This window comes from Polypterus senegalus, chromosome 4 (genome assembly GCF_016835505.1).
Source record: "Polypterus senegalus isolate Bchr_013 chromosome 4, ASM1683550v1, whole genome shotgun sequence".
In the NCBI taxonomy this organism is placed as follows: domain Eukaryota; kingdom Metazoa; phylum Chordata; class Cladistia; order Polypteriformes; family Polypteridae; genus Polypterus; species Polypterus senegalus.
This window is the reverse complement of record NC_053157.1, coordinates 235,017,243-235,044,139: the sequence shown is the minus strand read 5'-3', so window position 1 is coordinate 235,044,139 and position 26,897 is coordinate 235,017,243. Positions and strand designations below refer to the sequence as shown.

Below are 26,897 nucleotides of genomic sequence, written 5' to 3'. Positions count from 1 at the left end.
ATACAAATAACGACAGGGCAATGTCTTAGGAACAAAAGGATGCCAAGTCTTTTAATGGAAATAAAAGTTTTCTGCCTACAGAGGGCTCAATTGTGTAGACACCCTAAAATCAGAGTGAAATGAAGATGTGGCAGGCTAGTCCATTTTTTCAAAAACTTAATTTCTGCTACTCAAAATGCTTTTCAGTATCTTGTGTGGCCCCACGAGCTTGTATGCATGCTTGACAACGTCGGGCCATGCTCCTAATGAGACGACGGATGGTGTCTTGTGGCATTTCCTCCCAGATCTGTATGAGGGCATCCCTGAGCTGTTGTACAGTCTGAGGAGCAACCTGGCGTTGCCTAATGGACCGAAACATAATGTCCCACAGATGTTCTATTGGGTTTAAGTCAGGGGATCGTGAAGGCCATTCAATTGTTTCAATTCCTTCATCCTCCAGGTACTGCCTGCATACTCTTGCCACATGAGGCCGGGCATTGTCGTGCATTAGGAGGAAACCAGGACCTACTGCACCAGCGTAGGGTCTGACAATGGGTCCAAGGATTTCATCCTGATACCTAATGGCAGTCAAGATGCCGTTGTCTAGCCTGTAGAGGTCTGTGAGTCGCTCCATGGATATGCCTCCAAGATCATCACTGACCCACCACCAAACCAGTCATGCTAAATGATGTTACAGGCAGCATAATATTCTCCACGGCTTCTCCTGACCCTTTCACGTCTTTCACATATACTCAGGGTGAACCTGCTCTCATCTGTGAAAAGCACAGGACGCCAGTGGTGGACCTGCCAATTCTGGTATTCTATGGCATATGCCAATTGAGCTCCCCGGTGCTGTGCAGTGAGCACAGGGCGCAGTAGACATTTGGGCCCTCAGGCAACCCTCATGAAGTCTGTTTCTGATTGTTTGGTCAGAGACATTCACACCAGTGGCCTGCTGGAGGTCATTTTGTAGGGCTCTGGCAGTGCTCATCCTGTTCCTCCTTGCCCAAAGGAGCAGATACTGGTCCTGCTGATGGGTTATGGACCTTCTATGGCCCTCTTCAGCTCTCCTAGAGTAACTGCTTGTCTCCTAGAATCTCCTCCATGCCCTTGAGACTGTGCAGGGAGACACAGCAAACCTTCTGGCAATGACACGTATTGATGTGCCATCCTGGAGAAGTTGGACTACCTGTGCAACCTCTGTAGGGTCCAGGTATCGCCTCATGCTACCAGTAGTGACACTGACTGTAGCCGAATGCAAAACTAGTGAAGAAACAGTCAGAAAAGATGAGGAGGGAAAAATGTCAGTGGCCTCCACCTGTTAAACCATTCCTGTTTTGGGGGTCATCTCATTGTTGCCCCTCTAGTGCATCTGTTGTTAATTTCATTAACACCACAGCAGCTGAAACTGATTAACAACCCCCTCTGCTACTTAACTGACCAGATTAATATCCCAGAAGTTTCATTGACTTTATGCTATACTCTGATTAAAAAGTGTTCCTTTAATTCTTTTGAGCAGTAAATATATATAGCTGATTACCGATTGGCTTCACTCACTAAATGCAAGGGAAAAAAATAAAATGTAGTCTATAAGTTATTAAACAGTAAAACATTAACGTTTTAAGAAGTAAAGATACATTGAGCACTACTGGAGTGGTTTTTCGGCTAAACTACATTTTAAAAACGGTGTAACACAACAGGTAAGTAACTAACAGCAGCTAAAATGTATATGGATCATCTCTCGGTAGTTGATCCCTTTTGAAAGGCGCTACACGACAGCTGAGGTATAGAAATTACATTTTCTATGTGAACGTCCACATTTCTGCCTGTGGTAATGTGCCTTACTGGCATTACCAGAAATTAAAGAAAATTAGTTTTGTGTCCTCTGCAGTGTTAAGTGAGAAAGGCTGTATTTTGGGATAAAAGGAAAAAAGGTGTAAAGAAAGGAAACTTGCCTTTTTCTTTTACAAAGTGTAGAGAGACGTCTTCGCTGACGATATGAGTGCCTTTTGGGGAGCGTTGCGGCGGGTCTCGTGTAGACTGGAGAGACAGCCCTGTCATTAACTGGCCGGGATGGCACTGTCGCTCCTCCGCTCCTGTGCGTGTCTTCCGCGACCCGGCATTTAACCATTTTTCTCGCACTTTCGCTGAGTTTGTGTCAAACACTAGTGTATCCCTGACCATCTCATCTTCGTTTGCATAAGCACAGCCCTTCACCCGCGAATCATTTGCATAAGCACAGTCCTTCACCCGTGAATATTTAGCGGCAGTGTTTCTATTGGATTGCCGCTGATGGACGGCCTTATATGGGCAGGCACTAAATTACAAACGCCACCGGCAGCCTGTCTATGAACTTAACTTAAACTTTAGGTTTACACCGTGCTTTCTTTCCGAGGTAGCAGCACTCATGAATATGGTTGTATATGTCACTCGCTCGCTTCTTATTGTTTCGCTGCCTTCTCAATTGTATAATGCATGTTTTCTTCAGCGCTTTTTGGAGCTCTTCCTGGTTTTCTACGTACTGCATTGACAGTCAGTTCACGTGATTACGTGGCCGGCGTGATGATGTCACACGAAACTCCGCCCCCCATGGCTTTCGAGCTCAACTCCATTACAGTAAATGGAGAAAAACAGCTTCCAGTTATGACCATTACGTGTAGAATTTTGAAATGAAACCTGCCCAACTTTTGTAAGTAAGCTGCAAGGAATGAGCCTGCCAAATTTCAGCCTTCTACCTACATGGGAAGTTGGAGAATTAGTGATGAGTCAGTGAGTGAGTAAGTGAGTGCTTCGCCTTTTATTAGTATAATTATACATAGTTGGTGTATATCAAGGAGGCAACCAAAGGACCCAATGGTGGACACGAGAGGTAAGGGATGACATGAGGCTGAAAAAAGAGACCTCCTGTGTATGGTTAGCATGGGAGACTCCTAAAGCAGCCGAGAGGTACCAACATTTCAAAAGGGCTGTTACCTTGGTGGTTAGGGAAGCAAAAACCCAGGTGTGGGATCAATTTGGAGAGACCATAGAAAGCAACTATTGATGAGGCTCAAATAGGTTTTAGCAAACTATCAGGCAAATCAGAAAGGGAAGGCAGGGATTCACCAGGCTGTTCTCAGCAAGGATGATGAAGTGCTGACCTGGGCTGAGCATGTTGTCTGGTAGTGGAGGGAATACTTTGAGGTGCTCTTGAACCCAACTGACATGCCCTCTGTGGAGGAGGCAGAGACAGAAGCTGATGGAGGGATCAATGCCCATTTCCCTCAAGGAGGTTACTGATAGATAAGCAACTTTGCAGTTGTAAAGCCCTGGGGGTGGATGAGATCCACCCAGAAATGCTGAAGGCTCTGGAAATTGATGGGCTGTCATGGTGGACGCGCCTATTCAATGTTGCATGGTTTTCGGGGCCTGTGCTTCAGGCAACATCAGACCAGGGTGGTGGTCCCCATTTTTAAAAAGGGGGACAGGAGGGTGTGCTCCCAACTACCAGGAGATCACAGTCCTCAGCCTTTCTGGGAAAGTTTATGCCAAAATACTAGAAATGAGACTCCACCCAACCATGGGCCCTCAGATCCACGACATGTAATGTGGAGTCTGTCCTGGTTGTGGAATGGTGGGCCAGCTCTTTACCAGATCCTGAGGAGGAATGGGAGTACACTCAATCAGTCTACACATTTTGAGGACTTAGATAAGACATATGACTGTAGTCCACGAGGGATGCTGTTGGGGTTGCAGGGAGAGTATGGTGTTCATGGGCCCCTAATAAGGTCTATTCAGTCTCTGTACAATTACAGTCATAGCTGTGTCCGCATACACAGAAGAAACATCATTACTGTTTACTGTGGGTGTGGGACACCGCCAGGGCTGCTTTGTCTCCTACCCTGGTTGTGGTTTTCATGGACAAGATATCAAGGTGCAGTCTGGGAGGGGAGCGGCTCCAGTTTGACAGCCCTAGAACTGTGTTGCTGCTTTTTCCAGATGACGTGGTCCTGTTGGCTTCATCAGGCTGTGAACTCCAACACATATTGGGATGGTTTGTAACTGAGTGTGAAGCGGCAAGGATGAGGATCAGCACCTCCAAATCTGAGGCCATGGTCCTCAGTAAGAAAAAGGTGGACTGTCCATTCCGAATGGGAACCAAGTTATAACCTCAAATGGAAGAGTTTAACTATCCCCATCTCTTGTTTATGAGTGAAGGGAAATGGGATGGTGAGATCAACAGACGGATTGGGGTGGTGGGTTCAGTTATGCTGTCGCTATACAGATCTGTAGTGGGGAGGAAGGAGCTGAGTCAGGAGAAAATGTTTTTATTTTACCAGTCAATCTATGTCTTATCCTCACCTATGGTCATGAGCTTTGGGTAATGACTGAAAGAATGAGATCAAAAGGTACAAGTGGCCAAAACCAGCTTTGCCACAAGGTGGCTGGAGACTTGCTTAGAGATCGGGCGAAAAGCACAAATTTCAGGCAGAAGCTGAGAGGAGAGTTGGTGACCCTCCACATCGAGAGTAGCCAAAAGAGGTGGTTCAAGTAACTGATACGAATGCTTCCTGAACGCATCCCTGTGGAGGTTTTACGGACACAACCAGCTGTGAGGAGACCCTGGGGAAGACCCAGGGCTCACTGGGAGGATTATATCTCACAGATGGCCTGGGAATGCCTTGGGACACCACAGTATGACCTGGCAAGAGTGGCTGGGGAAAAAGACATTTGGGAATAACCACTAAGACTACTGGCCCTGTAACCTGGCTTCGGAGAAGTGGTGAACAATGGATAGATAGATGGATAAGTACTGACTTGAACAGTATTTCAAAAAGTAAGAATCCCCTGACAAAAAACAAACTTTCAAAATACTGAAGTAGGTAGAGGACATATACTCTGCAACAGGAGATATCAAAAATACATTTAAAAAAGGAGTATAAGTGTGCGGAGGTCTTGCTGCTCACAAAGACAATATCATAAAGACAAGCACTTTTGGAAAGAAAGAAGCATTTTCTTAAACTTGTTTCAGTTAAAGTAACATATGCCACCCATGCACACTTGTTATTTATTTCTTGTATTTTCTGGTTACACTGGAAGCCTTGAACTGTCACCTCATCAGGGGACAACCGGAGTTCTGTCACAGAGAGTCTCATTGTATGGATTAAGTTGACAAGTACAACGTGAATGACATACAATTTGACAACTCTAAAGAAAACGGTGTTTATACTTGTAAAACTGTGTCCAAGTGGACATTTTTGGAGAGTAGTAAAAAAAAAAAAATAATACGTAACAAAAATAATTAATTGCTGAAAAACTAAATAAAATAATGAAAAAAATAAAATTAGAAAATGGTGAAAAATTTAAACTAAAAAATTCAAAAACTAAATAAAAACTAAAAAGTATCTTACAACTAGAAAAACACAGCTTCACTCCATATGTTGTTCTTTTTTTGACTTTGGTTCATTTCATTTATGGTAGAATGTCATTTTGTTGTTATTTTTTTTTCTTCTCCTAATAGTCCTCAACTCTATTAATTTAAGTCTGATGAGTTTTGCTGCACAGTATTTGAACCTTCTGACTGTTATGTCCATCATCTGCTGTTGGCTTTGCTTTATTTCAATTCCGGTCTTGTTGGCCGTGGCTATAATACTACGTGTGGTGTTGTTGTTTCATGATCTCTCTTCTACACGTTTCCGTGTGTTTCTTCAGATCAACAAGGTGCAGCAGCTCTTCCTTCAATTCCTTGTTTTCTTTATCCTCTATTGCTGTCATCTTTTCTGTTACTTTCAGGGTATGATCTTTACATGCCTTATTCTTTTTAAAGTTCTGTCCAGATCCTGTTGTTGTTTTTGAAACGTTTTTCTATTTCTGGCTGTTCTGTGTCGCAAATATTTGGAGTAAACGTCTTTTGTGGTCCTTAGACAGTTTCTGTGACAAACAGGTTTTCATTGTCACTCTCAGTCTGCTGTACCTCGATCTCTTTTATTCTTCTCTCAAAACTTCTCCCTTTATTGTTTGCATATCTTTGTGTGACAATCGATTACTTTTAAATATATTCCAATTCTGAGTAATGAGCATTCTCCGAGTGTGTCTGTTCACATTTGGGTGTTTATTTCAGAATTTGTTTACAAGTAATCTCTTCTTGGGGGTTCGTTTCCCAATAATGGTTTAGATTGCTTACTATTCAGGACAGGTGTGAACCTCACTCTCGAGACTTGAAGATTTGTTCTTCTGGTGTGATTCTTGCCCTCCTACTGTTTCTGTTCTCTTAGGTTTGCTGCCAGGGAACCCAGCCACAGGGGATGTTAAAACCAGTGTGTTTTGTTCTTGCTGATCCCAAGACCGGATAAATGTGGAGGATTACGTCAGGAAGGGCATCTGTTGTAAAATTTTGCCAGATCAATATGCGGACAACGATACAAAATTCCATACTGGATCGGTTGAGGCCTGGGTTAATAATGGCTACCACCAGTACTGTTAGCCAACAGGGTGCTGGCGGAAATTGGGCTACTGTTGGCAAAAAAAGGAGAAGAAGATGGGAGACGTGTCCAAAGGCAGAAGGACAGGAGGAAGGAAAAGAGAGTAGAATTGAGGGTAGTAACTTTGAATGTTGCCATTATGATTGGTAAGGGAAGAGAGTTAGCCAATATGATGGAGAGAAGGAAGGTTGACATATTGTGCGTGCAAGAGACTAAATGGAAGGGGAGTAAGGCCAGGTGGATCGGAGGTGGATTCAAATTGTTCTATCATGGTTTGGATGGGAGGAGAAATGGTGTAGGGATTATTCTAAAGGAGCAGAATGTCAAAAGTGTTTCGGAGGTGAAAAGAGTGTCAGGCAGAATGATGATTATGAAGCTGGAAACTGAAGGTGTGATGATGAATGCTGTTAGTGCATATGCACCGCAATTTGTGTATGACAGGGTGCCTTGAGAGGGGTTGTGGTATTGCATGAGGAAGTCGGGAGTGGCAGAAAAGTATTTGAGAGTTGTACAGGATATGTACGAGGGAAGTGTGAGAGTAGTGAGGTCTGCAGTAGGAGTGATGGAGGAAGGATTACATCAGGGATCTGCTCCAAGCCCTTTCTTATTTGCAATGGTGATGTACAGGTTGACAGACGAGATTAGACAGGAGTCCCCGTGGACTATGATGTTTGCTGATGACATTGTGATCTGTAGCAAGTTTGAGGAGACCCTGGAGAATTGAAGGTTTGCTCTAGAGAGCAGAGGAATGAGGGTCAGTAGGAACAAGACCGAATACATGTATGTAAATGAGAGGGAGGTCAGTGGAATGGTGAGGATGCAGGGAGTAGAGCTGGTGAAGGTGGATGAGTTTAAGTACTTGGGATCAACAGTACAGAGTAATGGGGATTGTGGAAAAGAAGTGAAGAAGAGAGTGTAGGCAGGGTGGAGTAGGTGGAGAAGAGTGTCAGGAGTGATTTGTGACAGACGGGTATCAACAAGAGTGAAAGTGAAGGTCTACAAGACGGTATTGAGGCCAGCTATGTTATATGGGCTGGAGACGGTGGTACTGACCAAAAAAAAGGAGACAGAGGCGGAGGGGGCAGAGTTAAAGATGCTAGGATTTGCACTGGGTGTGATGAGGATGGGCAGGATTAGAAATGAGGACATTAGAGGGTCAGCTCAGGTTGGACGGTTGGGAGACAAAGTCGGTGAGACAAGATTGCAATGGCTTGCACATGTGCAGAGGAGAGACGCTGAGTATATTGGAAGAAGGGTGATAAGGACTGAGCTGCCAGGAAAGAGGAACAGAGGAAGGCCTAAGAGAAGGTTTATGGACGTGCTGAGAGTGGACATGCCTCTTCCTCCTTAGTTTCCGAGTTTCTGTTAGGATTTCGAATTTGTTGTTGGCTGTTGTGAAGTTTCAAGTCCCCATGTGTTAATATACAGAACTGTAGTTTCAGATACCATAGTTGACATAGGACTTTACAAGATCTCAACCCTTTCATGTAGGATTTGTTCAATGAAACCTCTTACTTTTTACTCTGTTCGTACCATTCATGGAGGAATGTACTTTTGCTGGGTTTTTTTTCCTTACTCTAATATTCCTCTGCTCTAATAGTTTAAAACTAATGAGTTTTGCTGCACAGTATTTGATCCTGATGACTATTATGTCCATTATCTGCCTTTGGCTTTGCTTTATGTCAGTTATGGCTTTGTTGACCATGGCTATAATACTGCATATGGTGTTGTTTAGTGATATTCTTGGTCACTTCTCTCTTCTACAGATTTCGGTCTGCTTGTCCATATCAACAAGGTCCAGCAGCTCTTCCCTGAATTCCTTAATATCTTTGTCCTCTATTGATGGTACCTTTTCTGTTTCTTTCCGGGTATGCTCTACAGAGCTCTGATTCTCTGAATTTTGTTGAGTTTCTGCAGCTTTTTCTATTTCTGGCTGTTTTGCATCCTGGATATTTGGCGTCAATTTCTCTTGAGGTCCTTGGACAGTTTCTGTGGCACATAGGCTTTCGTTGTCACTTTCAGACTGTTACACCTCGATTCTTTCCATTCTTAATGCCTTCAAAACTTCTACCTTTATTATTTGCATATCTTTGTTTCAGAATTGGTTACTTTTAAATACATTCCGTTACGGAGTAGTAAGCATTCTCCGTTGTGTTTTTGTTCATATTTAGCTTTTTATTTCTGAATTTGTTTTCAAATGTCAGTTTCCTCTTATTTCTAGGTTTGGTGGCTGATACTTTTATGTTTGAGTAGATGCCACACCATAAAAGATCTTGCATCTTCTCTTCATTCCAAGTCTTTGTCCATTCTATTCTCATGCCCCCTGGGTCTTGCCTTTGTTACTCTATTACTTCTTTGGCTGCTCATTGTAAGTACTGTAATTTCTGTTGGTTTACTTTCTTACTCTCTTTAATTGTCATGATTAGTGATCTCAGGTTTGCATCAGTTGTCTTATTTAGTTTGGAAATTGATACTACTTTCCGGGATTCCAGTTTTGTTCGAGTTGTCCTTTAGTCGGAAATTCAATACTTGTTGCATAAAAGTAGCAGTACATGATCTCCTCCTTATCTTCAAGTGACCACTGAACTGTGTCAAGTCCTCTTCATTTCTCGCTCAAGCTGCATTGTTGTTGTCTGTTCCATACCCATGTGGTGGGGCCAGCAACACTGTCCATCTGGACTGACACCACATTGCACATCTTCGTTTCTTCACCCAGAGATCGGTAGCACATCACTTACTCTAGTTCAGAGGCAGGTGTTGGGCACCATTTTATTCTGGGAGACATGTGGCCAGTATGAGTTACTTTTTGTGTTCCTTTTTATACTATAAAAGTAGTTTTGCCTTGATGAGTTTTGGTGTACACCTTTAAAAATAAAGCCCACCAACATGACGGTACTTATCAAGACTTAAGTAATTAGAAAGGTCATTTTTTTACTTCTTTCTCCCTCTTTTCTTCATTCTGCTTTTTCACCTTCACCTCTCTAACATATTCCTTCAGAGCCTTTTCTCCAGTATGAATTCTTGTGTGACTCTGAAGATTGCTAATCTGGCTAAATCTTTTGCCACATTCAGAACAATAATACGGCTTTTCTCCAGTATGAATTCTTGTGTGACTCTGAAGATCGCTACTCCGGATAAATCCTTTGCCACATTCAGAACAGCAATATGGCTTCTCTCCAGTGTGAATTCTTGTGTGACTCTTAAGATGGCTAATCTGGCTAAATCTTTTACCACATTCAGAACAGCAATATGGTTTTTCTCCAGTGTGAATTCTCATGTGACTCTGAAGATCGTTACTCTGGCTAAATCCTTTGCCACATTCAGAACAGCAATATGGCTTCTCTCCAGTATGAATTCTCATGTGTACCTGATGATCACTACTCCGGATAAATCTTTTCCCACATTCAGAACAGCAATATGGTTTTTCTCCAGTGTGTATTCTCGAGTGACTCTGAAGATTGCTACTCTGGCTAAATCTTTTTCCACATTCTAAACAGCAAAATGGCTTTGGTTTCGAATGAACTGACTTGTTATCTTTACAGTCAGACTTATTTTTAAACATTTCTCCACATTCTTGACCAGTCTGCAAAGCCTCTGAATCTGTGTTATGTCCTTGATCTTGGTCAGTTTTGACAGCTTCTTTCAAAGAAAGAGAACTACAATGGAAAGAGGATGCTGTCAAATTCTCAGATGCTCTTGTTGATTTCTTCATGTTCCCTTTGTCCCGTTTCTGGTCCAGAGAGGGCTGAACAGATAAAGATGGCGAGAGGCTGACATTCAGACAGAAATCTGCAATTAAAGAAGGAATTAGGAATTAAAATATTTTTAAATAAATACAAGCTTAACATGAGTAGGTGGCAAACTGATTGGCATCTCTGCCTCACCTCTCATTTCCATTCCAAGGATAGTCTAAGAAAAGCACTAATGAAACTGAGACATAGCTGACTACTGTATATACTCAAATATAAGCCGGGTTTTTCAGCACCCAAAATGTGCTGAAAAATGTCACCCTAGGCTTATATTCAAGTCAGGTCCTGCTGCCCCCGCCAACCCGACAGAATGCTGGAGTGTACCATACAGTGAAACCTTGGTTCACGAATGTCTCTGAACACATACAAATCGGGTTAGGACCAAAAAGTTCGCCAAACTTTTGAATCTATTAGTTTTCTCTTTTATTCAAGGTTTTCTCAGTGTACTATTACGCTCTGCATTCTATGGTATAATTAACTATATTTGTGCATCAAAATCTTTAAAAATATATATTTACATACAGTTTGTACAGTCTGTAATGGATTAATTGTTTTTACATACAATCCTATGGGTGAAATTACTTCAGGTCATGACCAAATCGGGTTACGACCAGAGTTTTGGAACGAATTACGGTCGTGACCCAAGGTTCCACTGTACCTAGTTTGGTCAGCAGGTGGTAGAAGAACTGTTGCGGGCTCTGTTTGGTGCTGTGCTGCCTCTGTGAGACTCATTCTGGGCTGTGCACTCAATTATTGAGCTGATGTGCGGTAATTTATTTTGATTATTGAAACTTACTGGTAGCTGCTGCATTTCTCACCCTAGGCTTATACTCAAGTCAATAAGATTTTCCAGTTTTTGTAGGTAAAATTAGGTACATCGGCTTATATTTGGGTTGGCCTATACTCGAGTATATACGGTAAGTCTTATTTGTCTTGTTTTCAAATTGAGGCACAATCAGTTTCACAAATGCAAAGTTATTACCCTCACCTCAAGATGGGCTGAGGCAACTACCTTAGCGTTCAGTTGTAAAAACTTAAGCAGCTCAGATAACAGATCATTAAGAATATCTGTCAGGGTTGAAAGATACATGGAGGAGAGTGCAATATCTGTAGGTTGAGTAACTGTGACTTGTGTGAATCTGGTGGGATGAATGGTGTGTCATGGGACAGAAGAACATGCAACAGGGACAGTGGTTGTCCTTTTCTGCAGTTGAACAAGAAATAACACGATTTATAATAACAGAAACAAAATGTGTGTGCTGCTAAGAAAGCAAGAGTACATTACTGTTCTGAATTTCTTCATTGCATAATTAAAGATCACTACTCAAAAACAAAATGTTTTGTCCATTTTGTAAACGTGCTAGTTATAATATCAGAATGTCAGAAGTCAAAACGCTTAAAACAATGACATATTCAGTGACAATGTGGCAGGTGAAAACTACATGCAAGAACATCCTTCAAAATTACTAGAATATTAATTTATATGCAGGCATATATAAAATTCAAATAGGTGCACAGGAAATTCTGCAATGAAGTGAAAGAAAACCAATGAAAACAAAATAAAATCATTGAGAGAAAAAATGTAAATCAAAAAGTAACACATTAGAATTCTTTAAAGGTATCCACAAAGTTGGTCAAAGAATTACTCATGATTAAACTTCAATGCACGCTAAGGATATGCCGTTGGATCATCTGCTGTCTTGTTGCTGCTGGCGAGCTGCCTGTTCTGCTTGTCGCATGTCGTTGTTTTAAGAGCTGTGAGCACATGAAGCGTGTCTGCCAAAAGCAATCCAACAACTGCTAGGGTTAGATGTCTGTGGACTTGTTTTAAATGATGTTTTACTGCCTTGTCTTGCGTGACATTGTAAAAACAATAATTGTTCTTTATTTCCAGTCCCAGGCGTGGTTAAATCTCTTTCTGGCAGGACGTATATCGCTGCTTGCGTTGTGGGGGGGTGGGGAGGGGGCAAGTTGTTTCCGCGCTGCCCTTCGATCATTTTAAAGCCTGTACAGCCACAGTCTTTTTTGCCACTTCGTGTCTCTGCTGCTCACATTGTGATCGCTTCTCCGTGATCATAAATATACACCTCACCGAATTATGTTTCCTTTGAAATTGTCGTTGTTTTAACTGTTGCGGGACCACAGATTCTCATAGCGTATGGTCCATTATTGTGTAAATCTACGTTTTGTACATTTAAAGATGTGAATGTGAAAAGACAGAAAGTTTTCTGCTCTTTGCCTTTTATTTCTGCCCTCACTTTGTTTTGTTATTTTCTCAATTACACCTGGTCCTGATGATTCATTTCCTTTTTTTTGCGCTAATGCAATCTTTTAGTCGTCAACTTTTCATTTATAACATATTGCCCTTTATACACTTTATATGCACTGAGACCTCTGGATCTGTGTGTGCTGCGTGCCTTTACACTACTGATTTTTTTTTTGCTGGCTGATATTGCTTGTAAGTAGGGTGTGTCTTGCAAGAATCTCATGTTCTATATCCCCGCGAGATGCTCCGTGGCCATTCTCTTTCATCTCATGGGTCTTTTATTTGTCTTCCGTGATCTTAATGTGAAGATCATGTATCGTTTCCTAGTCATTCCATCCCACTGGATTTTTTTTTATAACACACACATATATACATACGAGGGGGGGACCCAAAAATAAACAGAAATATTTTTTAAAACGTGTTTAATTTAATTTTCTGTACATCCTTCAAAGTACTCTCCATTGGCGGAAATACACTTATCTAACCGCTTGTTCCATTGTTCAAAACATTTTTTAAATTCGTCTGAAGTAATGCCCATTAATACTCTGGTTGTTTCTTGTTTTAGCTCTTTGACGTCAGCAAAATGCCGTCCTTTCAAGTCTTTTTTCATCCAAGGGAACAAAAAGAAATCACACGGAGCTAAATCCATAGAGTAGGGTGGGTGGTTCAGGGTTGTCATACCGTTTCAATAACAATAGTTTCTGCAACACTTTTTTCAAGAAGAAAACAAAGTTTAACTGCCGCGCGTTGCTCACGATAATCGACGACCATCGTAAAAAAAATGACGCTTGCACAAAACTACTTTTACAAAATTCACTGAACACAAGCACAACCTTCCAGACAGATAGCACTTGGCAGACTGACTTGTGAGGAGTGTAACTAGATCGCACTACCGGCTCAACCACATACTACAAGTACCAACCTAACAACAACAAAATTCCAGTTATTTTTGGGTCCCCCCTCGTGTGTATATATATATATATATATATATATATATATATATATATATATATATATATATATATATATATACAGTGGGATGCAAAAGTTTGGGAAACCTTGTTAATAGTCATTATTTTCCTGTATAAATCGTTGGTTGTTACGATAAAAATGTCAGTTAAATATATCATATAGGAGACACACACAGTGATATTTGAGAAGTGAAATGAAGTTTATTGGATTTACAGAAAGTGTGCAATAATTGTTCAAACAAAATCAGGCAGGTGCATAAATTTGGGCACCGTTGTCATTTTATTGATTCCCAAACTTTTAGAACTAATTATTGGAACTCAAATTGGCTTGGTAAGCTCAGTGACCCCTGACCTACATACACAGGTGAATCCGAGTATTTAAGGGGTCAATTGTAAGTTTCCTCCTCCTTTAATTTTCTCTGAAGAGTAGCAACATGGGGGTCACAAAACAACTCTCAAAGGACCTGAAGACAAAGATTGTTCACCATCATGGTTTAGGGGAAGGATACAGAAAGCTGTCCCAGAGATTGAAGCTGTCTGTTTCCACAGTTAGGAACATATTGAGGAAATGGAAGACCACAGGCTCAGTTCAAGTTAAGGCTCAAGTGGCAGACCAAGAAAGATTTCTGATAGACAGAAGCGGCGAATGGTGAGAACAGTCAGAGTCAACCCACAGACCAGCACCAAAGACCTACAACATCATCTTGCAGCAGATGGAGTCACTGCATCGTTCAACCATTCGCACTTTACACAAGGAGATGCTGTATGCGAGAGTGATGAAGAGGAAGCACAAACAGAGCCACTTGAGGTCTGCTCAAGCACATTTGGACAAGCCAGCTTCATTTTGGAATAAGGTGCTGTGGACTGATGAAACTAAAATGGAGTTATTTGGGCATAACAAGGGCGTTATGCATGGAGGAAAAAGAACACAGCATTCCAAGAAAAACACCGGCTACCTACAGTAAAATATGGTGGTGGTTCCATCATGCTGTGGGGCTGTGTGGCCAGTGCAGGGACTGGGAATCTTGTCAAAGTTGAGGGACGCATGGATTCCACTCAGTATCAGCAGATTCTGGAGACCAATGTCCAGGAATCAGTGACAAAGCTGAAGCTGCGCCGGGGCTGGATCTTTCAACAAGACAACGACCGAAACACTGCTCAAAATCCACTAAGGCATTCATGCAGAGGAACAAGTACAACGTTCTGGAATGGCCATCTCAGTCCCCAGACCTGAATAGAATTGAAAATCTGTGGTGTGAGTTAAAGAGAGCTGTCCATGCTCGGAAGCCATCCAAACCTGAATGAACTAGAGATGTTTTGTAAAGAGGAATGGTCCAAAATACCTTCAACCACAATCCAGACTCTCATTGGAACCTACAGGAAGCGTTTAGAGGCTGTAATTTCTGCAAAAGGCGGATCTACTAAATATTGATTTGATTTCTTTTTTGTGGTGCCCAAATGTATGCACCTGCCTGATTTTGTTTGAACAATTATTGCACACTTTCTGTAAATCCAATAAACTTCATTTCACTTCTCAAATATCACTGTGTGTGTCTCCTATATGATATATTTAACTGACATTTTTTATCGTAACAACCAAAGATTTATACAGGAAAATAATGACTAGTAACAAGGTTGCCCAAACTTTTGCATCCCAGTGTATCACAAAAATCACATTATGTGCAAAATTCAATAATGAACTCAAAAGTAGTGTATTTGGTTTGCAAACACTTTAAACAAATCAGGTGCTTTTGAACAGCAGTATTCCCTTTACACAGCAGCTTTTAAAATACTTCTTGTAAATCTCAACTTCAACATTAATGTAATCAAATCAAATCTAAAACTAAAGCTATTGGTCACTGCCAGGGCATTACCGTTTTCTCTAGTTTGTTATATTAAAAGAAGTTCCCCTCAGAGTCCAGAGCCACAATGATAACATTACAACAGGCACCGTCCGAGCAAAAGCAAGTTCACATTTCTAAATCGTTTTTCTTTTTTATCTGAACAGATACCATCAGAAACATTTTCTTTTATCAGGGAGCAACATAAACAGTCGTATGTTCAGTAGCAGCTCTTTGAGGGCTAATAGTTTTTCCAAAAAACTCTTTTCTAAAAAGCGCACTAAGCAATGGTTTCAAACATAAAGCAGCATAAAACTTCGGTTGCTGCCTGTTTATAACCTTCTGTCGGCGCCTGTTTGCAGACTGCGGCGGGTCAACGGTCAGCAGGAATGCACGATGGGCTGGCTGTCTTTATGAGACGGGTGTGTGGGGGTGGCAGTTGCTGTGAGACACACTATGGTTTGTATCTCCTGTCATCGTAAGTGTCTGTCCTCCCAGGACAATGTTGGTAAAAATGCACATTACACCTCTGAAAGAATAATGCAAGAGCTGCTGGATGTCTTAGCATCAGAAATAAAATCTAACATACTGAAAAATATACCCGGTGAAAATGTTTTGAGTATTCTGTGTGATGAAACCATGGACATCTCAGTTGTAAAACAATTAATTGTTGACATTAAATATGTTTGCCAGGTCACTAAAGAGGTCAGAATTAGTTTTGTATCAACCCGCTATATGATTGATGGCACAGCGGAGACTACTGTATAACCAACACACTGAGTGAGACTATGCACACTCTAGGCTTCGAAACTGCTAATCTGGTTGGACTAGGGTCAGATGGAGCGGCTGTTATGATCGGGAAACAGAAAGGTGTGGCAAAACTGCTTAAACATAAAACATCTGGACTCTTGGTCAACTGCCACTGTGTAAACCACCGATTGGCTCTTGCAAGTGCCCAAGCAGCAGCTGCTGTACCTTATTTAAAAAAACTGAATGACCTCTTAAGGCAGCTGTTCTATTTCTTCCAAAATTCTTCAGTTAGGATGATGGGTTTAACAGAAATTCAAAATATTCTGAACATTCCCCTGATTAAGCTGAAAATGGCCAGTGACACTAGATGGCTGTCTCGTGAATTTGCAATACAGTCACTACGACAGAGTATGAGGAGTGGCATAGCTGCACTGGAAAGGGAGACCACTGAATGAAATGACATCACAGCTGAAGGATTAAGCAGATGTATTAAAACGTACAATTTTGTTTCCTCTCTGATGATGCTTTGAGACATATTACCTTTTCTGTCCAACTTGCATAAGGATTGGCAAAGGCAAGATGTCAATCTTACCGAAATCGAGCCAATTTTGCTCGCCACAAAATTGTCCATCGTGGAGTTGAAAGACACTCCTGGGAGATATTTTCAAAGCCTTCATCATTGTCTGGCAGAAGAATGGTCAGATCTCCACGTTGTTTACACACAGAGTGATGTCATGTCATTCGATTTGATGAACACCTAGAGACAGTTGTCAAGCACCGAGATGCAAGATTCCCTGACATGACAACTATTTCCAGCTTTTCAAAAGTTTTCAACGCCGAAACTCACGATTCAAGTGAGTCTGCTGAAATTCTTTTCAATCATTGCTCCAAAAATGGTAGCTCTCCAATTTTAAAATATGAAAGTAGCAGGCAAGAATGGACAGTTGCATCAAAAATGATCAGAAGTCAATCATACAAAGACTTCAGTCCAAAGCAGATTTTACTCAAAATGACAATGACATCAGAGCTCAAAGAGTCGTTTCCAGATTTAGCCAGACCAGCTCGTATTGGGCTAGTGATCCCAGTGAGCACAGCTGAATGTGAAAGGGGGGTTTCTGTCCTTAAAAGGGTCAGGACATGTTTAAGAAATCGCATGAATCAAAGCACGCTAAATTAAGTTTTTAATTAATAAAGAACTTTAACATGGCCTTCTCATAACTTCACTTTAATTTAATCCTGATACTCTGTATGTTCAATTCATCATAATAACTATTCATGGTGGCTCTAAAATCCATACTGACCCCAACTCTCTCTTCTGTTTCTTTTTCCGGTGGCCTGTGCCACCACCACCTACTCAAAGCATCATGATGCACCAACATTGATGGACTGAAAGCCAGAAGTCTACGTGACCATCATCATCAGGTCCTTCCATGAGAACCCTAAATACAAAGAGGACTGTTTGACTTATGTTAGGTAGAATGCCCAGAGGGGCCTGGGTGGTCTCTTGGTCTGGAACCCCTACAGATTTTATTTTTTTCTCCAGCTTTTGGAGTTTTTATTTTTGTTTTTTCTGTCCACCCTGGCCATCGGACCTTACTTATTCTATGTTAATTAATGTTGACTTATGTTTATCTTTTATTGTGTCTTCTATTTCTCTATTCATTTTGTAAAGCACTTTGAGCTACATTTTTTTGTATGAATATATGCTATATAAATAAATGTTGATTGATTGATTGATTAAATACAAAGAGGACTGTTTAATTTATGTGAGGTAGAATGCCCAGAGGAGACTGGGCGGTCTAATGGTCTGGAACCCCTGAAGATTTTATTTGGAGTTTTTTTGTTTTTTCTGTCCACCCTGGCCATCGGACCTTACTCTTATTCTGTGTTAATTAATGTTGACTTATTTTATTTTTCTATTCTTCATTATGTAAAGCACTTTGAGCTACTGTTTGTATGAAAATGTGCTATATAAATAAATGTTGTTGTTGTTATTGTTGTAAATAATCTCATGCTGATCTCCTTGGAGGGCCCAGATCCTGGGGACTTTGATTATGGGAAAGTTACAGACAACTGGGTCTCTAGGAAGAAAAGAAGAATAAGTATTTAACTGAAGACACCTTCTGCATATGCAAATTGGCTTGGAAGAATATTTAAAAAATTTTCTTCATTAGGTTTCCCATACTTTTTTTTTTATTGTTTTCACTTTTCTTCCCAACAGTGACAATACTTGTGCCTCTTGGTTTATGTCATAACAATTGTTATTTTAAATTATTGTTAGGGTTGCAGGATCCTGAATTGGATACTTCTTAAATTTAAAAAAAAATATTCTGGCACAGGGCGGCACGGTGGCGCAGTGGTAGCGCTGCTGCCTCGCAGTTAGGAGACCCGGGTTCGCTTCTCAGGTCCTCCCTGCGTGGAGTTTGCATGTTCTCCCCGTGTCTGCGTGGGTTTCCTCCCACAATCCAAAGAAATGCAGGTTAGGTGGATTGGTGATTCTAAATTGGCCCTAGTGTGTGCTTGGTGTGTGGGTGTGTTTGTGTGTGTCCTGCGGTGGGTTGGCACCCTGCCCAGGATTGGTTCCTGCCTTGTGCCCTGTGTTGGCTGGGATTGGCTCCGGCAGACCCCCGTGACCCTGTATTCGGATTCGGCGAGTTGGAAAATGGATGGATGGATATTCTGGCACAAGTGTCAAACCTTAAAAAAGGAAGTCATATTGAGCATTGGAAAATAATTAATAATAATTAACCAATAAAAATAATGCACATTTAAATTTCCCCACCACCAAATTTCCCCGTCCCGCCCCCACCCGGCTACTTTTTCATGCCAGGAAAATGTCTGGGAGAACACTTCTCTAAGTAGTCCTCGAGGGCAGCAGCTCAGAATAGCTGATCCTAGAAGGTGTCGACGTTGGCCATTTTTCCTGTCTCTGACATGACTGTGAACATCTGTGCACCATTTAGTGTTTGGGAGTTTTAATAACTTACTATTTTAATTTTATAGAACGCACCTTAACAGTTTTTTGATTTTATTTCTTTACCATTTCCTTATGAGTCTTACTGACCAAAAAAGTCCAAAGGGAACAAATGGCATAATAATTTAATTGTGGTATATATGATTTATTGCCACTTTCTATAGTCAGTTTAGGTGGTTTTTTTATGCATTGTTTTTAAGCACAAAGCAGAAAAAATAAAATGCTAGTGGAACTAAGAATACAGCAACATTAGATATGATTAAAAAAAAAAAAAGGTGGTGACAAATGAAGATATTTAAATGTTTTATATTATTAATTCTTGCCATTTTTAAGTGCATAGTTTTACTTATATTTTATCATTTTTGTAATTACAGTGGGTATAGAAAAGAATCTCTTGATCTCTGGGCAAGATCAGTGGGGAAAAAAAAACGCGGTCATTGATTACAACCGCAAGAATTTACGTGAATGAATATGAATAATGTTGCATCTGTGCCACAATGTTCTATAAGGTCATAAAATCAATAATTCCAAATATCATATATACCTATGTCTCTTTTTTTTTTGTCAGTGCAGATTTGACATCATGGGCCTTAAGGCGCATACTAATTCAGCGTAAGCAGGAACACTCAATAAAACTGAATTAAAAAAAATCAAATGACAATGAGATACGAATAAGGCAGATTAGACAGCGTTTGTGTGTCAGCTTTTATCCCTCCAGATCAGAGAATTTCAGAGAGTTTTGATTGTCTCAAAAACACCACTCACATCTACAGTTATTCCCAGTTTCAAATAAAAACTAACAGCACCAGATCCCTGGGTGGGGGGCACGGCAGTATGTATCGTGATTGTGACTGAGAGAATAAAGGTGGAAAAAAAAAAAAAACGGTAACTTTTACAAGTACTATACATGTAATACAGTGGCTGTTACAGACACAAATCAAATGTATGTGTTTATTGTATAATATTAACAACTAGCCAACCCGCGGCATACCATACGCTGCATAATCAGGCCGGTTTTTTAATAATTTTTAAGCACAAGGAGAAAATTAACATTTGAAAAATCGGTAATGTAATTAAGTAGCCAGAAAAGCAACATTGTAACAATGCACTGAACGAACCAACACACAATCGTCCGTGTGGCACTCAAGCGCAGAGGGTGGAACGGGAGGAGAGGAGAAGGACGTCCACTCCGCTCCCTCCGTCATGCTAGTCTGCTAATTTTTCATCCAGTATGCACTGCCTGCTCATGTGCCCACCTCTAACTCGTCACTCGAGTCGTTGTCGTCTTTGCACAGTCGAGATGCACCTGTGACTCACGTAGACTTTTCATTGCTCTGTGCGATTTTGGCTGACTTTCTATATATAATCCACCAAGACACCCGACCACGGTGGTAGCGAGGTGTGTACAAAGTGCAGGAACATCTAAGACGACGCATGTTTGTCGCGGATGCGAATTGTTGTATGTAGCGTGTAAAACAGTTTGCTATGGTGCACGCGGTCATGCGTCGTAACCGAAAACTCGTTTTTTAAAGACTGCTCACGTCATTGTGTTTTAACCTCATTTGTAAAGGAATGTTTTAAGGATCCCATGGGATACCCCTCGCAAACCGTTTTACACGCTGCATACAGCGATTCACATCTGCGACAAATATGAATCTTCTTAGATGGTGCTGTCGCGTCCACCCACGCTCTCGAAGCACACACACTGTCTGGTCATGTGTCCGCTCGCAAAAGCAACTAACAGAGACCCGGCCACCAACTGTAAGACCATGGGATACCCCTCGCAAACTGCTCTACATGCCACATACAGCGATTCACATCTGCGACAAACAAACTGTTTTACACACTGCATACAGCGATTCACATCCACAACATGATTTTTCTTAGATGGTCGTGTCACGTCCACCCTCGCACTCGAAGCATACACACTGCCTGGTCATGTGCCCGGTCGCAAGAGCAACTGACATGACAGAGACCCGGCCACCAAGTCCAAGACCATGGGAAACCCCTCGGAAACTGTTTTACACGCCGCATACAGCGATTTACATCCGTGACAAACATGCCTCTTCTTAGATAGTCCTGCCGCGTCCACCCTCGTTCTCGAAGCATACACACCGCCTGGCCATGTGGTGCCTCTGTGTGAACCGGTCGGGCACAGAGAAAGTCAGCTGCTGAGAGAGCGTCTCGACTGTTGCAGGGCCTGCATTGGTGAAGCAGGTGAGACGGTAATGAAACAGAGGCAAAGGGCTTATTGGTTTTTAAAGACTGCTTCCTTCATTGTGTTTTAACCTCCGTTGTAAAGGATTGTTTTAAGGATCCCATGGGATACCCCTCGCAAACTGTTTTACACGCTGCATATAGCGATTCACTTCTGCGATAAACATGCCTCTATAAACAATCAACGTGGCTCAGAGGTGCATGTGGACTCTACGACATACGAACATAAATGACGCCGTTTTTCCTGTGTCGTTGCGTCCGAGTTGTTGGCCGTGGTTCTGCGAGTTGTCGTCGTATCTTAGAGTTGGTGGGCATGGCTCCTTCCTGTGTGCGCCATGGGCGTCTTCCCTTAGAGAATTATATATATAGATAATCACTACTCAAAACGGTAAATATACGAGGCAGTCAGGATCGAACCGGGGGACTCTTGATTATAACTCAGCAATATCTACCACTGCACCACGGAAGCTATTGTATCATCCTTGAACCTTTTGTGAAAGTGTTTATTTGATCTTTGCACTTCAGGCTTTACACATTACATAGTTTATGTCTACATTTTGTCATTTATTACTGAAAAACGTTTCAGCTTTAACGATGTATTTTTTGGGTACGTTAAATGCACTTATTTTGTTTAAAGACTATGTGCACTTTAGTTTGTATTGTATAATGTATAAAAACCATTTGATTATTTTCAAATTCATATGTTTCACTGGTTGTTTAAATTTGATTATTACTAATTTTAATCGTGTTAATGCAGAGACATCAGGGTGACATTCACAGGTGGACAGACGTGATCAGATGAGGCAAGACATGCACTGGAGCCCAGAACAGGATGTGCAACCACAGGTCGCAGGCGTCAGAATAGTCAGGCATGAAATAATCGTGACTTATCGAAAAATAAATTGAATAATTAGTCGACTACCAAAATAATCATTAGTTGCAGCCCTAGTGTAAATGTACATTGCATGTTCTCCTGGTATCTACTCAATTCCTCCATCTTTTTCTCATACCCCCCACCTGTGTCTGCTGTCTTAATCTCTGTCTGGTGTGACAGAGTGTGGATGTGTGTTGTCACACATGTGCGTCCCAGGTTTATTATTTTCCGAGCTCATCAGATGTATGTAATAACCCTCTGGGATGATAGGAGGCACTTTTGCTAACATTATCATCTCCTTGTTCCTCAACATCTCCGGGAAGAATGCCCAGTGTCAGCGACTAACCCTGCCCCCTTCTCAGCCAAGTTCAATAAAGCTGGGCATCCCTGGATGGTGGTGACTCACTTTGGTTTTTGAGCTAGACCGAGAGCCCCTAAATGTCAGAGCCGCTCGACTAAGCAGCATTTCCAGATTAGAGAACGCTACAGGATGAGAGCTTTGTTTTGCACCATTACACATTTCTTCGTTTTCAATTGGTTTTTGATTCCACTTTTGTTTTGGATCCAATCTTTACTCTCGCAGCGTGCCCTGCTGTGGATTGACATACATTCTAAATTTGATGTCTGCCTCACTTCAAAAGGTGTCTGTGACACCAGGGGTCAAATTTATAAAACTTGCGTATGCATAAAAAAAAAGGCTTGAAATTTGCAGTGTTCCACTCAAACGTTGGGATTTATAACAGGAAACCCAACAGGAGAACAATCATATATTTACGGTAACGGACTCATAAAGACACAAATTTTTGGAGAACCTAAGAAATGATGAGACCCTTAATCAAGCAGGGAGCCAAACCCGCAGAAGAACGACTCACAGATATCAATTATTCATATCACCAAGCGGCTATGATAATGTACATCCATCCATCATGCTATATCCCAACTACAGGGTCACGGGGGTCTGTATAATGTACATTGTCTGAGAAACATATTAAAACTCAAAATGATCACTATGACGTAGAGACCATTTTATGATGGCTAATGTTGTGTATTTAAGCTGAAGAATTTTTGTTTTTTTAGCATATTGTCCCTTCTCAGGCAACTGGTGCTACATCCAACTTTCAAATGGTGTGGATAATAATAATAATAATAATAATAATAATAATAATAATAATAATAATAATAATAATAAATTTTATTTATATAGTGCCTTTCCCATGCTCAAGGCACTTCACAGAGTTTAAGAAAGAACGGCAGGGTATAAAGTATATAGCATCATACTAAACCAGATAAATAAAAAAGAGTAAGAGAGTAAATTCAGAGAAAAAGCCTAACAGACAACATAATTGATGGTCTCACACACACATAGAGGTTACATGAGCATCTTGACATGGAGGTAAACTGAGAGAAGGGTAATAAAGTCAAGTAGAGCTAAAAGCCTTCCTGAACAGATGAGTTTTAAGTTGTTTTTTAAAAGAATTCATGGAGTCAGCTGGCCTGACTAATTTCGGTAGGTCATTCCAGAGTCTGTGCACTATACAGCTGAAGGCCCTGCTGTCACCCATGGAGTGTAGATTAGTGGGGGGCACAACAAGATTGTCAGAATCAGAGGACCTTAGTGGGCGGACAGGCACGTAGTGATGGAGAAGGTCACTGATGTAGTTTGGCACAAGGCTTTGTAGGTTATTAGTAGGATTTTGTGTTCGATTCTGTAAGACACAGGGAGCCAGTGAAGGTGAAGCAGGATTGGTGTGATGTGCTCGCTGTTGCTGGTTTGAGCAAGGACTCTTGAAGCCGAGTCGAAGGGGCACCTACCAGTAGGGAATTACAATAATCAGTGCAGGATGTGATAAAAGCAACAACATGTTTCTCAGTATTAGAAAAGGAGAGGAAGGAGCGAACACGGGATATGTGACGGAGGTGAAAGTAAGAAAGTTTCTTAATGTGATTTATGTGGGCGGAATAAGAAAGGGAGGAAACAAAAATTACACCAAGATTCTTTGCAGTAGAGGCAGGGCTGATGAGATCACCTCCAAGATGGACTGGGAAGGAGCTCATTTTTTTTAAGTTTCACTTTAGTCCCAATTTGCAGGAGTTCAGTTTTGTTGCAATTTAATTTTAAAGAGTTCTGCTCCATCCAGGTTTTAATTTCACTAAGGCAAGTTGTGAGCTGAGAAAACTCTGATGAAGTTCCACTTTTAATATTGAAGTAGAGTTGAGAGTCATCTGCATAAAAATGATAACCCAGTTCAAAGCAATGAATAATATGGCCAGGGGGAAGCATATAAATACAGAAGAGAAGAGGGCCGAGGACAGAGCCCTGAGGAGCTCCTTGTGTGACTGGCGCCGAGCTGCATCTGCTGTTGCCAAGACTAACAAACTCTTGCCTATTAGTCAGATAGGACTTGAACCACTGGAGGGCAGTGCCAGTGATACCCAGCATATACAGTGACCCCTCGCTATATCGCGCTTCGACTTTCACGGCTTCACTTCATCGCGGATTTTAAATGTAAGCATATCTAAATATATATCACGGATTTTTCGCTGGTTCGCGGATTTCTGCGGACAGTGGGTCTTTTAATTTAAAGTACACGCTTCCTCAGTTGGTTTGCCCAGTTGATTTCATACAAGGGACGCTATTGGCAGATGGCTGAGCAGCTACCCAATCAGAGCACGTATTACATATTAACTAAAACTCCTCAATTATATACGATGTGCTTCCTGCACGGTGCTTGATTGTTTGCTTTTCTCTGTCTCTCTCACTCTCTCTGCCTGACGGAGGGGGTGTAAGCAGAGGGGCTGTTTGCCTAGGGGATACGGACACTCCTCTACAAAATGCCACTTTAATGCGGTGCTTCGGCATACTTAAAAGTACATATTGATTTTTTGATTGTTAGCTTTTCTCTCTCTCTCTCTCTGACATTCTCTGCTCGTGGCACGCATTCTTTGAAGAGGAAGATATGTTTGCATTCTTTTAATTGTGAGAAAGAACTGTCATCTCTGTCTTGTCATGGAGCACAGTTTAAACGTTTGACTAAAGGGTGTTATTTCATGTCTAGAGGGCTCTAATAATGTTAACAATATGGGAGAGTTTATAAGGGCTTAAAATATATAAAACTAACCATACAAACATATGGTTTCTAATTCACGGATTTTCTTCTATCGCGGGGGGGTTCTGGAATGCAACCCCCGTGATCGAGGAGGGATTAGTCAAATGCTGCACTGAGGTCTAACAGAATTAATATGCTGGTTTGTCCAGAGTCTGCTGCCATAAGCAAATCATAATCATTACCCATAGCAAAGCAGTTTCACAGCTGTGCTGCGCCCTGAAACCAGACTGAAAGGCTTCCATCAAGTTATTAGTGGTTAAGTAATTGGTGAGCCGGGAGGCTACAACACGCTCAGGAACTTTTGACAGGATAGGTAAGTGGGAAATAGGCTGAAAATTGTTAAGATCATCAGCATCAAGACCAGCCTTTTTTAACATTGGGGTTACAGAAGAGATTTTAAAAGTGAGCGGCACAGAGCCAGTGTCAAGGGATGAGTTTATTATTGTTGTAATAGTCGGGATTATGGCATGAAGGCAGGATTTAAGAACTGTGCTGGTGATGGGGTCCAGTACACAAGTAGTCGGCCTCATCTTACAGGGCAGTTTATTACCAAAAGCAGATGTGACTGGTGAGAACTTAGAGAAGGAGCTGGATGGAGTAGGAAAACAGGGAGAGATATAAACAGATGATGGAGTTATGTTAGTTGAATTATTTAGGTCTTTAATTTTGTTACGGAAAAAGTGGAGGAATTTCTCACAGACTTCAGTAGAAGAGGTAGTTGGGCACCTACACATACATAAAAGCTAAAAGGATTATGCCAACATAAAAAGGAAATGCAGCAGCCATTTCTGATTCTTCTAGCATAATCAGAGCAAATTACTGTCACCATACTTCACTAAGGGTACCCAGAAAGAATGAAGCTGCTTTTCTTAAATGTACTCAGTTTCATTCTATACTGCTCCAAAAAAACTAAAAGGCATACTTTTGAATGAGAATATAGCATCAAGTCAGTGAACTTGTGAGCTATTGATCTGGTCAGTTAACTAGCAGAGGGGCCTGTTAATCAGTTCCGCTGCTTTGGTGCACTAGAGGGGCAACAATGAGACGACCCCCAAAACAGGAATGAATGCTTTCACAGCTGGAGGGAGGCCACTGACATTTCTCCCTCCTCACCTGTTTTGTCACTCATTTTGCATTTGTCTACGGTCAGTGTCACTACTGGTAGCATGACGACATACCTGGACCCTACAGAATTTGGTGAAACAGCTAGTCCAACTTCTCCAGGATGGCAGGCACATCACTACATGCCTCCCATTGCCAGAAAGTTTGCTGTGTCTCCCAGCACAGTCTCAGGGGCATGGAGGAGATTCCAGGAGACAGACAGGCAGTTAGTCTAGGAGAGCTGGGCAGGGCCCCTCGTAGAAGGTCCTTAACCCATCAGCAGGACCCACTCTTTGGGCAAGGAGGAACAGGATGAGCCTACAAAATGACCTCCAGCAGGCAGGCAGAACACTGGTGTGAATGTCTCTGACCAAACAATCAGAAACAGACTTCATGACAGTGGCCTGAGGGCCCGACATCCTCAAGTGAGCATACCATGGAGCGCAATTGGCATTTGCCATATAATACCAGAATTGGCAGGTCCACCACTAGCAGGCACCCTGTGCTTTTCACAGATGAGAGTAGGTTCACCCTGAGCACATGTGACAGACGTGAAATGTTCTGGAGAAGCCGTGGAGAACGTTATGCTGTCTGTAACATCGTTCAA

The 26,897-nt window shown here is 41.6% G+C and overlaps 1 protein-coding gene across 1 annotated transcript in view; it reads right to left on the bottom strand.

Annotated features, from left to right (window-relative positions):
* The window catches only part of LOC120528176 (oocyte zinc finger protein XlCOF6-like), a 321,282-nt gene that overhangs the window by 281,311 nt on the left and 13,074 nt on the right, over nt 1-26,897 (bottom strand). Inside the window, exon 3 of the mRNA XM_039752262.1 lies at nt 9,440-10,229. Coding sequence (XP_039608196.1) covers nt 9,440-10,229 — 790 coding nt within the window. The remainder of the gene's footprint in view (nt 1-9,439; nt 10,230-26,897) is intronic.